The 13,153-nt window shown below is 36.2% G+C and overlaps 1 protein-coding gene and 1 non-coding gene across 2 annotated transcripts; one reads left to right on the forward strand and one right to left on the reverse strand.

The window, feature by feature from the left end:
* Nucleotides 1-641: 641 nt before the first annotated feature.
* On the reverse strand, nt 642-7,477 carry LOC147299542 (ABC transporter G family member 15-like). Its single transcript, XM_086245894.1, has 10 exons — nt 7,461-7,477; nt 7,036-7,296; nt 5,539-5,618; nt 4,285-4,746; nt 3,945-4,067; nt 3,301-3,432; nt 2,455-2,739; nt 2,039-2,311; nt 1,823-1,930; nt 642-1,326 (listed from the first exon to the last, which is right to left on the reverse strand). Exons 2-10 carry the CDS (start codon nt 7,277-7,279, stop codon nt 970-972), a joined length of 2,064 nt encoding a protein of 687 aa, XP_086102020.1. The 5' UTR covers nt 7,280-7,296; nt 7,461-7,477; the 3' UTR covers nt 642-969.
* On the forward strand, nt 5,190-5,263 carry TRNAT-AGU (transfer RNA threonine (anticodon AGU)). Its single transcript has one exon. It is a non-coding gene; the product is annotated as a tRNA-Thr (tRNA).
* Nucleotides 7,478-13,153: the final 5,676 nt, after the last annotated feature.

A 13,153-nucleotide genomic window follows, 5' to 3' on the forward strand; every position in this document is an offset into this window, starting at 1 on the left:
TGATATGAATTACTAGTTGTTTTTTTAGCATACCAGAAAGTGAATTGTTATATGTAATTGATGTCTCAACTCTTTGTTAAGTGTTCCAACTATATTGATTTGTGCTTGTTTTTGTAAATTCATTGCGCGCCTTTTATATATCTTGGTGCTTGACTTTTATTTTTTTCAATTGCCAACTGCTAAACTGCATCTTCATAAGAGCACACTCTACATGGCCAAGGTTGCCCAGCTGCTATTGTAAAAGTGATTCATATTCTACCCAGTTGCCCACCCTTTTTGAGTCTTTGATTTTTATTGCTTGTCTAATTTTATTGTTTGTTGTATGTTTGTTTAGGGTTTTTCATTACTGTTCCAGTTGGTAAGGAGCTTGCTCAAAGGATTCAAAGATCAGCTACTGGCATCCTTTTGAGTGTTACTCTATGCGCATTTTTCTGATAGGACAGATTTTGTTAATGATAGTAGATGTAGTTCGTCTCTAGAATTTGACTAAGTGATGTTTTGGATGTTATCTAAAACTTGGCTTAGCTTCTTTGGGGATGTTTGTGTCTGTCACCTAGAACAAATTGTTACACTTTGATGGTTAAGAATATATAATTTCGTTAAGAACACTACCAATTGCTTCCAAATCTAAAAATGAGGGGTGGATCCCAACAAAGTTGTCCTTTTATTAAAATGAAAGCATCTTTATAATAGGTCTCATAAACATGTATACATATTTATGCAGTATGAAATGACATTTAAATCGTTATAAAATAGGAAAAAAGAAATCACTATAAACCATCGAATGCCCCATGTATTGTGTTTTTCCTTTTATGATATCTGAAAAAATATCAAACAGTTTCTGTATATAAAACTCCAACAGAAACTTGGTATTTTCTTGATCAAAAGTGACTAATTACATAAACCACATTCAGAGATTATGCTGTAACAGTGGTTGCCTATAAACCCCTCAGCATTGCAATGCTTCTTCTACTGTAGTGGGGAGTTAAGGCCCTCTTGAGAAGACAGTGGGTGGAGAGGTTGGTGCCTCTTGGAAGAGATAGAAGGTAATTTCCTGAAGGAAGGCCTCTTATCAAGATGGTGTAGTGTTCTCTTTGCATATAGTGTCTGAAACAATGGTGATGCACTCTCTTTGAACTTGAGAATTAGGAAGAAGAGAACTCGGTAAAGTACAAGAATGGCAACAATCGCAGCTAAGTCCCACCACTTGGAATGGTCTATTGGAACACCAAACATGTTTGAGATGACGAACTCGCCAGTCAGTTTGGGATCACCAGGTACTAGTGGATCGAACTCAAGGCCAAGCAAATCATTCTTATAGGCACCCTGCATATCAAATTACAATAACAACTTAATACCATAGGATGCTGAATTAATACACCACATGTTTCCTGGTATGGTGCATTATGCTATAGAGTAGTTTTTCTGTTTTTTTGGGTCTTTTAATTCTGCATTCAGAAATTAGATTATGCATCACATATATTCAGTTGTGCTTATGGTAGTTAGTTAGGCTGCATTGGTTGCATGTCTCAAAAAATGTTGAGATCCTGAATTGCCTTAAGATGATTCTGTTTCTAAACCTGTTGGGATGGAGTTCCATCTAAAAAAAACAATGGGGCTTTATTTTCTTTCATTAATAAAACTTCTTTCTTTTTTGTTGCATCTGCAATGATCATTTATAAGACAAAAGTACCTTCGGCTGCATGAGCCTGAGGGAAAAAGAACTTTTGGCAATCAAGTCAACTTTTTATTTGATTTTGGTTGGATTTTCCATTCCACAAGCAGAGTGAAAAACATGCATGATTGATTCACAAAGAGTTACCTGTATTGCCCATGAGCCATAACTGAGAAATGAAACGGGGTAGCGCCAGAATGGCTTGGGAAGATCCGGCAGCAAACGGAAGAACCCAGAGGTCATCATCAGGATGCCCTGCATACACGACGATTTAGTTGAAAATGATGAATCAGAAAGCATAAACTTGATGATAGAAAGAGAAATGGGAAAGCCTTTCAACCATTTGAGTATGTATCTTCTTACCATGATTCCAGCTCCTGTTATAATGCCCATAAGGAAATTGGGAACCAGAGAAGCTACAACCATCATGAGGCTCTCTATCACAGAAATGCAGGTAAATATATTGAGACAGAAGTACACATAATGAGAGAATTCTGTCCTAAATTTCACCAAATAGTAAGTAATAGTCCCAGTAGCAACAGTAACTGCAGCCAAGAATGGGAATGAAGAGAGGAAGTTGGAAATGATGAACACCGAAACTCCATAATACCCGTTGAGCCTTTCCCGATAAAACACCTGTTTACAAAAAGAAAACAAAGTGTGAAAATCCTAAAGCTACTACAGCAATATCTTACTATCTCATTTTTGGTACACACACACACACACACACACAAAGATACATAACATATATTCTAGTTTCTGTGCGCGCATCAGTTTACCTTCATTTCTTCTATGAAGGACGGGAAACCTCCAATAGACATAAATGTCATAAATCCTGTTATAAATGCTCCACACGCTGCCCGGGCAAAGATTGCAGTATAGCCGGTGCCAACATCATAATAGATAGTACCAACGCATATAGATACAACTATATAGATGATTATCCTCAACCAGTAATACCCCACATCTCTAGACATGTTCAAAGATGATCTTCGCAACAACGTTGTAAGTTGCTTCCACCAACTTGCTTGACTTCCAGTTTTCATCTCAATTTCTTGTCCTTCCTGAAACACATAAACTGGTTCATATATGTTTCCTGTGGTTCTTCTTATATTTATTTTAATTATAACTTCTGAGTTCTGACATCTGTTGTAAGACAATGATCTCACTAAAGATATTTTAAACGTAATTCCATAAACTGCCAAATTGTTATTTCATGTAAGCCGGTTAGTGCATATCATTTTAGTTTCTTTCTTTTCATTGCACCAACCAATATTTACATTGTATTCTGCAAAATGCAGATGCAAGGAGGATTATTATACTCCATATGATGACACAGAAAACTTCCCATTTGAGAGTTAATTGTAAAAATAACTGTAGGTTGACAATTCAAAGTAATCATCAAAGCACAGTTCAAACATCATCAAAGAAGTTTAACATGTTTATTTGGAAAATTATGTTTTCAAAATGTAGCATCATGCTTTGATACCTTATAGGTAACAAAAAACAGAAAAAAAGGAAAAAGTTATTAAAAAAAAAAAAAAAAGCAGAACCAAGTGAATATTTATGGTGTTCTAACATCACAGAAAGGATTGTGAAAACAGAGCTGAAGTTTGAAATCCTACCATTACTGATAGTTCTTGCATCCTAGCTCTCGCCCTATTTGCGTACTTTGAACGCCTGTATTTCTCAACAAGCCTAGCTTTGATCTCTGCTGTTGCCAAATTCATGAGAGGGTCTGATGATGTTGGGACATCCTAATACAATTCAGACACAGAAAGATAATTAGTGCAACCGAAAATGAGAAAAAAAAAACAGCAATATGACCACAAATTGAACTGCTTGCAATGCTACCATGTGGAAACAGTGATTTTAGCTACATATAATTACATTACTGCATTAGGTCTCTAAAATTACAATGAAAGGAAAAATGCTCAGGATTTTGGGAGAATGTGCTCAAGAATATCCCAAGGGGAAACACTTGAAGGGAACTAACTCCTACAAGATGTTGATAATGTGATGAGCAAGTGACTTTCAGGAGAACATAACAAATTCTGCAGTAACTTGATATGCAACAAATTGTGGGTTTCTTGTATGTAAAATTCAGCTAAGTGTTTGTGGACACGTTCAACATTGGTTCTGAAGTATGTTTGACACAAATGAGGTTCAAAGAAGCATGTACTGCATTATTTTTCATTTGAAACATGAAAAGGAATAAATGGTGTTAAACATATAACACATAAAGAATTGAGTTAGAATTAGTGCTCACACGAATTCTTTGAGATCCTTTCAGCGTGGCAGTCACAACGTCGAAGTCTGAATTTATACAACGTAAGAAGTGATCAGAGGGATTCCTTCTGCTAGGACATGGGACACCCGCTTCAGCAAAAAACTACAGAAAAAAAAAAAAATTAGCATTAGTTGCCGTACAACAAGATGTTCTCTGAAAATTCATACATTGATGATCTAGAAATCCTCATAAACAAGGTGCCAAGCTAAATTAAGGATATCCTAAAGTCACCACAAGAATAAACAAAAAACTTGTGTTATAAAATTTCAATGTAGTCTAATCAAGCTAGCTAGATTCCCTATCTTATAAGACTTCATACCTCTATAGCTGTCTTTGCTTCTCCAAAATAAACAGTTTCACCACCAGATAGTAGGAAGAGGTCATCAAAGAGTGCAAATACTTCACTACTTGGCTGGTGAACTGATGAAACAACCGTTCTTCCATCACGAGCAATGCTTCGAAGTGTTTGAATAACGAAGAATGCCGAGGCACTATCAAGGCCACTAGTAGGTTCATCAAGAAACAATATGCAAGGCCTTGTTAGAATTTCAAGTGCAATGCTTACTCTTTTCTTCTCACCACCACTAATACCTCTTAAGTGCCAGTTTCCAATTGATCGATCCGCGCAGTCCAGGAGCCCCATTTCCATAATTGTTCCTTCCACAATGCTCTTAACCTCTTCTCTGGAAAAACTACCTGGAAGCCTCAAGTGAGCTGAATATGTTATGGTTTCTCTAACTGTCAGTGTTCCCAACAATACATCCTCTTGTGTGACATAAGCCTGCAATAAAATGTACATAATTTATAGTGAATTAAATTAATAAGAACATACATGCTTAAACAAGTGGCTACAAAATTCTCTTAATTAAGCAAGTTTTTTACTTGTCAGTTTGACACCATTTTGACTATCTATTTTGAGATAGTAGTTTAATAAACCAATATCGATTTGGTCGCACCCAATCTCCCTTTTTTCGGGAGAAGGTTTCAAGTTCAAATCTCGCCAGTTGTTGATAATAAAAAAAAAAAAAAAAGAATTGATGAAAATTATTTTGCCTTTCTATATATGATCAACATGGGAATTACAACCGCATCTTCTTTGCTTCATTCCTGAACAAAGATGCAATCCCAGGACCCATAGGCCAGTTTCATTCTAGCTGTTTGTATTATCCTTTCCAGTTCTGTATTCACGTTAACAATGCTTTTTCACAGCGGCAGTCTCAACCAGCTCTCGTAGCTCAGTTGGTTAGAGCACCCGTTTAGTAAGCGGGAGGTCTTGAGTTCGACTCTCAACGAGAGCAATTCAAATGTTTTAATTTAATCTTTCGTTTCTTTTGTATGATAATTCTCAAAGAAATCTAGTGGCAAAATATTCTTTTTTCACCAGATATATATCTCTAAATCCGTAGCATCAATTGAACAATAAATCGAAACATGAATTTTTTTGTTTAAATTTGATTTAAGCAATTATAGTTTTCAGAGGTTAAATCTGACATACTAGAAAATCTTGAGATTTTAAAATTTCACAACAAATGAGCTAGCAAACCAGTGATATAGAAGAAAAATGATCACTTACAACAGCACCATAGGCTAGTCTTTTCTTCTTCCCATTAAAGAGAATACTTCCAGTCATCACAACATTTCTTGAGAGTCTACCTGTGTCAAAAACAAGGATATACTTTTACTATAAATATGTATATTATTCTTGTCCCAAAAACTCAGTAAATTATCTTCATGCAATGATAGCCACATTTCTAGCTTGTCCTGTTTTGTTTTCAATAAAAATATAAGAAGAGGGAAAGAGGGAAAGTAAATACTTCTCTTTTGGGCATTGGAAAAGTAATCACTTGAATATGGTTTTTTTTTAGAACAAAACCAACCATCATTTAAAAGAATAAGATAATTTTTTTGTTGACTGGGGCCGAAGCCCAGAATGAAAGGAGGCCCACTAAGCCCAATAAAATCCTGAATGAGAAGCCTAAGCAGCCCATGTTAGTTAGTAATGGTCCCTACTCCCTACTAATGAAACAAGTCATTTTTTCTGTCTTTCTGCTTACATATTAAAAGGAATAAAAGAGTGAGTTGTGAACAGGTTTGGTGGTTGGTAAAGGCTAGCTCCTTTACTCTTCATTCAAACTGTGCCTTAACTGTTTGCATTCAAGTGCAATAGCTAGCTAATTTGCCACAACTGCTAGGTGGGCTCTTAATGGCAGTAACATAAATGTGGGACAAGACTTTCAGCCTTGGATTGGACAAAGTAAGTCCAAGCTCAGGATAGTAAAAACTGTAAAATACCAAAAGTAGATCTTGATGGGATATATCTTAATTCTTAAGTGACTTTTCTGCTTTGATTTGCCAATTTCTCTAACACCCAAATGGGCTATGGCCTATGGGTGTATGTATTTCTGAACAAAAAAAAAAAAGAAAAAAAAAAAAGAGTATGTAAAAGAGGTTTCCTTCAGAAATTGGGCACCTCAATTATTGTTTTTTCCAAATAAAAGACCAAAAGAGATGATTACGGGGGAAATGGAAAAATAGGAAAATTTATAATTCATGGAAATTATATTACCAAAAGTTATTCACATTTGAATTTGACAAATAAACTTAATTTTGGCCAAAATACTCACTCTTGTCTTGTGTGTTAATTAATTAACACGCTTAATAGGGTACCTAACCCCATAATCATTCTAGAAAACATGGATGGTATATGTATTCTCCTAAAATTAGCTCAAGGGGCATTTGGATGCAAAAAGTACCTTTAATAAACAACACCAAAAGTGAAAATTTTCTTATAAATTATAATCACGGTCTCTAGTCACATTAGTATACGATTTGTAAACTCTCATATGTTTTAAATCTAACTCTTTACCGACACTAAAAACATTTAAATTTATTAATTGGTATATATTATTTACAGATGATTGCATTATCCCACCTTTAATAGGTATGAGAGACAATAGATGGTAAAACCAAATATATACAGATTTTTGTTTCCTATGGAATGAATGATACCTATGTGGTGAGAGAGAGAGAGAGAGAGAGAGAGAGAGAGAGAGAGAGAGAGAGAGAGAACCTGCTAAAGAATCAAGGAGGGTTGATTTTCCAGAGCCAGATGGGCCCATGATAGCCATGATTCTACCAGGTTCAGCATAGCCACTGAGTCCATTGAGCAACCTCTTTGTTGGCCCATTTGAACTGAAGTTTGGGAGCACCACGCTTAGATCCTCCCACACCAAGAATGCACCCCTTCCACTTCCACCGCTACAACCACCGCCACCGCCGCCACTATGGCCACCGCTTGCCCCCTCTATCTCCATATTTGTCTTCACTGCAGCTAAAGGACCGGACAAAGAAGATAACCCAAAATAGAATGAATAAAAAGGAGATCGAGTAGGTTAAGAAAGAAAATTTAACATGATGCCGTACGTCCCTGTTATGTGGTTCAGCAGACACCAAACAACTAACTATAATTGCTGGGTTGGCTCGCTAGCTGCTAACCTGCTATCCATATGGAGGTGCATGAGGAATTAATGATGAGAGAGAGAGTGAGAGAGAGTTAATGCATATATGGTGTGTGTTTGAACTTTGAAGAGATTAGGTTAGTTCATGCGGGTGGGTGGCGAGTGAAGAAAATAATAAATGTAACATAATGACAGTGTGTGCAGCTAGCACAACAGTGGTCATGGCACTTATGTGAATGTGCCTCTCATCCTCCAACTAACTACCTATTATAAGACATATATATTGTGCATATATACCTATTCACATTTCACACATTTGTGTTACACTGATTGCATGTATACTACTTAGTACTTGCAAATATAAAACGTTGAATATTGCTACACTCAGTACTCACTGATCGAATGTATTTTATTCCAATAATAATTTCATTTATTTTGTCAAACACATCATTTGGTGATTAAATTTCCCAATCAATTAATCAGAATCGACAAAATGTATGGAAACATTTACACTCTCGAAAAAATTAAGATGAGTTATGATATCCTCCATAATTCATTCATGGATAGTAATTTCAAAGTTATAATTTCTAGAAATAATTACTCATAACTACATCTTTGCTATGATTTTTAACTTCTAATACCATTATTGTTAATATATAACAATCAGGTTAATTTTATTAACAATCAGGTCACTTTGAGTTGGTATCATTATTGTACCCGCATTTACACTCTATTCAGACTATAGCTCACACAGACTTGCATTCACACACCCACACTCACATCCAAACTCAACCACAGCCACAGCCACACCCAAACTCATCCATCTTCTTCATCGATCTCTGACGAAGATGATTGAGCGCAAAGTTTAAGGTATCTGGTTTTCCATACGGCTGTGGTTATAAGCTAGCTGGTTTTCCAATCCGAGAGAAAGAGAAGTCTGAGAAGTCGCGAAGAGAGAGAGAAAAGAGCTCGATCTGGACGACGTCGCAAGATCGAGAGCTCAGACTTCCTGATCAGCGAGTCGTGCCTCGGCGACAACCCCTACGTCGGCTTGACGCGCGCCGATTACAACAAGGAGTGCAAGATCTGCACGAGCCCCTTCACCGATTACGGCAAGGAGTGCAAGATCTGCACGAGCCCTTTCGTCGATTTATGTTTAGGTTCTTGATTTTTTTGTTTAGTTCAATTTCTGAAACTGCAGTTTTCTGCAGTTTATGGAACTGCATAAAAAACTGCAGTTTATAGTGAACTGAAAGTGCAGTTTCTGAAATTACAAGTGAACTTTCTGCAGTTTGTGAACTGAAACTGTTTTCTGCAGTTTCTGGAACTGTAAGTGAACTGAAACTGCAGAAACTGCAATTTATTAGAGTTGAAACTGCAGTTTATTGGAGTTGCGGACTTGCAGTTGCAGTTTCAGAAACTGCAGTTTATTTGAGTTGCAACTGCAGTTTCAGAAACTGCAAATGAACTGAAACTGCAGTTTATTTGAGTTGCAAGCTTGCAGTTGCAGTGTAAGTGAAACTGCAGTTTATTGGAGCTGCAGGCTTGCAGTTGCAATTACTAACTACAAGTGAAACTGCAGTTTCTGAAACTGCAAAGTGAACTGAAAGCAGTTTGTGAACTGAAACTGCAGTTTTTTTGGAGTTGCAAGCTTGCAGTTGCAGAACGATGCTTGTGAGTGAAGATGAACAATTGTCGATTTGGTAAAGTTGAAGAAAGAGATCGATTTGGCAAAGAAAAGAAGAAGATCAGTTTTGAGCTGTTTGTGTAGTTGATTTTGTTGTGATGCGTTTCTTTTGGAAGGTGTCCGCATATTATTTTTTGGGCTGGTAGATAGTGTCCGCAAGTTAATAAAAATAAATTGAGTGGTTTTGGTTAATATTTTATTTTGTTAGTACCTTATAATTAATGGACTCTAAATTCTATAAATCAAATGCTTTTATAAATTCTATTAATACTATAATTAATTTGTTACTTTCATAAACTATCACATACTTATATTGCTACCCATAAAAAAAGTACTTATATTCCTTCTTTTTCCTAATCAAGCATGCTTAAAATTGTAGCTCATAATTAAGGATGTTAGTGGATAGGGGGGGTCAGATTTTTCATTACCATTTCTGCCTTGCCATATAAACTATTGAGAAAAGCTAGTATTTCACATTGAAAACGTATAGCCTTACTTAGCGGTTTATAAAGTGTTGTTTCTCTCCACTCATGCATTGTTAATTGGTTTTGGTTTGGATGCTCCAATTTACTTCATGGTATCAGACTCATGTTACATACGTGTTAGGTCTAACAGCCACATGTGGTCCCATGTCAACCAATATGAACGGTCCACATGTTAGGTGTGCTTGACTGACACCACATGTGTGTGTTGAAAGAAATAACCCGGACACTTTGGAAAAATATAGCATTTCTTAGAGGTTTATGAAGTGTTGGGCCTCTTCACCCATTGCCATTGATTTGGTTGGATGCTCTTATTTTCTTCATGAGACTTGATCAAAAATACAAGATTCCCTTTTCACATAAAAAAAATATCACTAAACCAATAACTAGTTGGTACACACCATATTATAAAAACAAACAAAAACTAATTAAACTCAAAACCGAAATATAATTATCAAGATATATGATACTATTATATTGGATTTGGATCCTCTCCTAAGCACTTTAATCTCCTAACCTTTCTAATCTTTTAATTATAGAGTGTCACGTATCTTTTATAACATCTTATGGTTCACACTCATTTAGAGCTATAATCACCCTAAGACGAGTTAAGCCATTGGATCAGAATTTTAGCAACAACAGAAAAATAGATGAAAACATACATTCTTTTAATTTGAAAGACCAACCCCTTGGGTTTTGAGTTCACAAAATTAACCCCACTAAACATCATCACGAGAGTAAAGAAATACTCCACAAGAAGTACCAACCTGAAGGATAAGTAACCGATGTTCATAATAATTACAAACATGAATTTTAGAAAATAAGAAATATACATGATGATGCGAAGACAACAGAGGCAATCCATCCAACGAAACCACTACAGTGCGTCGTTCTCGAGATGAAAAGAGACGGTGACCACTTTTTGATGCTCCGACGTGTTGTAGAGAGAAAAAAAATTGCCCTGCTCTGTAGATCCAAGCTAATGGATCATCCCCATCGGAAAAACGAGGAAAATCGATCTGATGTGGCCATGGCTGACGCTGCGCCCCTCCCCCACTCCCATCGAGACGACGGCGACGATAATAACCACCATCGGCGGTCTCAACTACATCCTCGGCGTCCGATCCACCCCCGCCGCCTAGAGCAAGGTCACGGTGTAAAATATATACACACTGAGTTTGGCATCAACAGTGGCTGGAAGTGAATCCTTCAAGGATTTAAGGTCGGTAGTGAAAGCAACGATGGAAGTTTCGACGGCGGTCAGACGAGCGTCCATGTTCTTGGCGCAAGTGAGCTAGGTAGCGGGGCATACACAAGAAGGGAACAAGGATCGAATAGATGGCTCTGATACCAAATGTTAGACCCCTTTGAACCTTGACCCAGATATACAAAAGAAATGAAAAAGAAGAAGATGAAAGGAAGAGCTGGAGACAGAAAAGCTCCAGAGGATATTCTCTTGATTAATTCATAACTGCCTTACAATGAAAGAGTCGTGGGCTTATATCTCAAGCCTAGGCTACCAGCTGGCGTTTACAATCAATTAAAAGATAAACCAGAAAAATAGTAAATGTAACTATAAATGGTAAATGTGATTATAATTAAGATCACAGCTTCGTAACAGAGATGGGTAGCCAACACAGAGGAGGGGAAGGCGAAGGGTTTGAGGGCTGCAGATTGCTGGACTTTTTATTTTTTATTTTTTTATGTTTCTTCTTTTTTATTTATTCAATTATTTCTTTTTGGGTTTTTTCTGTTTTAAAGTCCAAAACGAAAAATACCCTAATCTACCAGCCAACTGCAAAAACACAGTGACTTGTCGGTCCACTTTAATGAGCTGCATGAGCACTTGACACTATCACCGAGCACTCGGTACAACCTACCAAGTAAAGCAATAAGATACTAATTTTTTTTTTTTTGTTTAGGTACAAACCTAGAGCAAGACATTTTGGATTAGGTCACAAAATTGTATGAAATGTGAATTTTTTGACACTGATCGCTCGGCCAAAGTGTCGAGTGCTCGGTGGTTTTCCTTTGGTTTTTTTTTTGTTTGCTATATAGTTGTGATTGTCTTGCAGTCACAATTGTGACTATATGAAATTTATAAAAAGTCAAAGTTTTTACGGGTTAATGCTTTTGATTTAGGCTTGAGGTATGAAGTCCTACAACTTAGAGACTAAACATTAAACATTAAAGCTTTTGCCTTACAAACACTGAAAAAAAAAATAAATCAATAAAAAGTTATGATTGTTATAGTCACAGTTGAGTTTGTAAGAAAAAAAAAAAAAAAAGGTTTTCCCGAGTGCTTGGTGAACAGTGCTGAATGCTCGGTGAACAGTGCCGAGTGCTTGCATGGTAAATAGTGTCAAGCTCTCGGTAGAACCACATTTTTTTAAATTAGTACATAAATTAAAATTTAGTATCTAAAGTGAAATAACATAAAAGTGTTGGTAGTTAAAATGAAAAAACATTGAAATTTGATATCTAAAGTTAACAGACCTTTCTAAATGGCCATTTCACACTTTTATAATAAAATTTCATGCACTTGACATTTTTATTAACCTAGGTATTTTATTGATTTTAGAATGCTTCATGATATATATAGATAAGTTTAATCATCATTTAGGATAATTAGTTGAATTATCTAATTATTCAAACGATCTAATTGGATATATAGTTTGCATGTGATGAATCACAAAGGAGAAAACTCCTCCTCCCTAGTATACACGGCTACACTAGGATTGCTTCACCTGGTCCTTCTCTAGTGACTTCTTTGGCAATAACGCGACTTTTTTTTTTTTCATAAGTTCAAGAAAGTTTAGGATTAGAACGACATATGTAGGCATGTTCCAATGTACAAAAAAAGAAAAATAAAGAAAAGTTAAATTGCAAGTCAATTTCCACTTTCATTCTTGTAATCTAGGCTAATTTTTACTAAATTTCGTCCCAATATTTTAAAATTTTTTGATTTTGACTTACACATTAGCATTTCAGTAATATATGAAATCCGTTGCAATTTTGATCATTTGATCTTTGTAGTTTAAGAATCATCTTTAGGATGTAATTATTTACTTTACAAATGTTAATTTAAGAAATTCCACCGAAAATAATAGAATTTTCATTGGTAGGCCCACGCATATGTCATGTATGATTGAAACAAAAGTTTGAGTACATATGTTTGATATAGCCCGGCCCAAGGAGTTAAATTTCAAAAATTTTGGTGAAATTTAGCTGAAATTGGGTATGGAAATTTAACAATAACCCAATGAGATTTCGTCAAAATTTCAATGATTTCGTCAAAATTATGGCAAAATTTTCTGTGGGTGAGATTTTTTTGGGAAGAGAAGGACTGGGTTTTTTGGGGAGGCTAAGTTTTGGGAGATCGAGGGAGAAAGAGAGGGACTGGTTTTGGGAAGAGCTGAGGCAGTGAAGGAGGAAGAGAGTAGGGGCTGGGTTTTCAGTGGGTTTCAGCGGCAGGGGGAGATGAGGGAGAAAGAGATGAGGGTGAGGGTGGGATGGTGATGGAGATGGAGATGCAGAGAGAGAGAGAGAGAGAGAGAGAGA

Source organism: Dryas octopetala, chromosome 1 (genome assembly GCF_963921425.1).
Source record: "Dryas octopetala chromosome 1, drDryOcto1.1, whole genome shotgun sequence".
NCBI classification, from domain to species: domain Eukaryota; kingdom Viridiplantae; phylum Streptophyta; class Magnoliopsida; order Rosales; family Rosaceae; genus Dryas; species Dryas octopetala.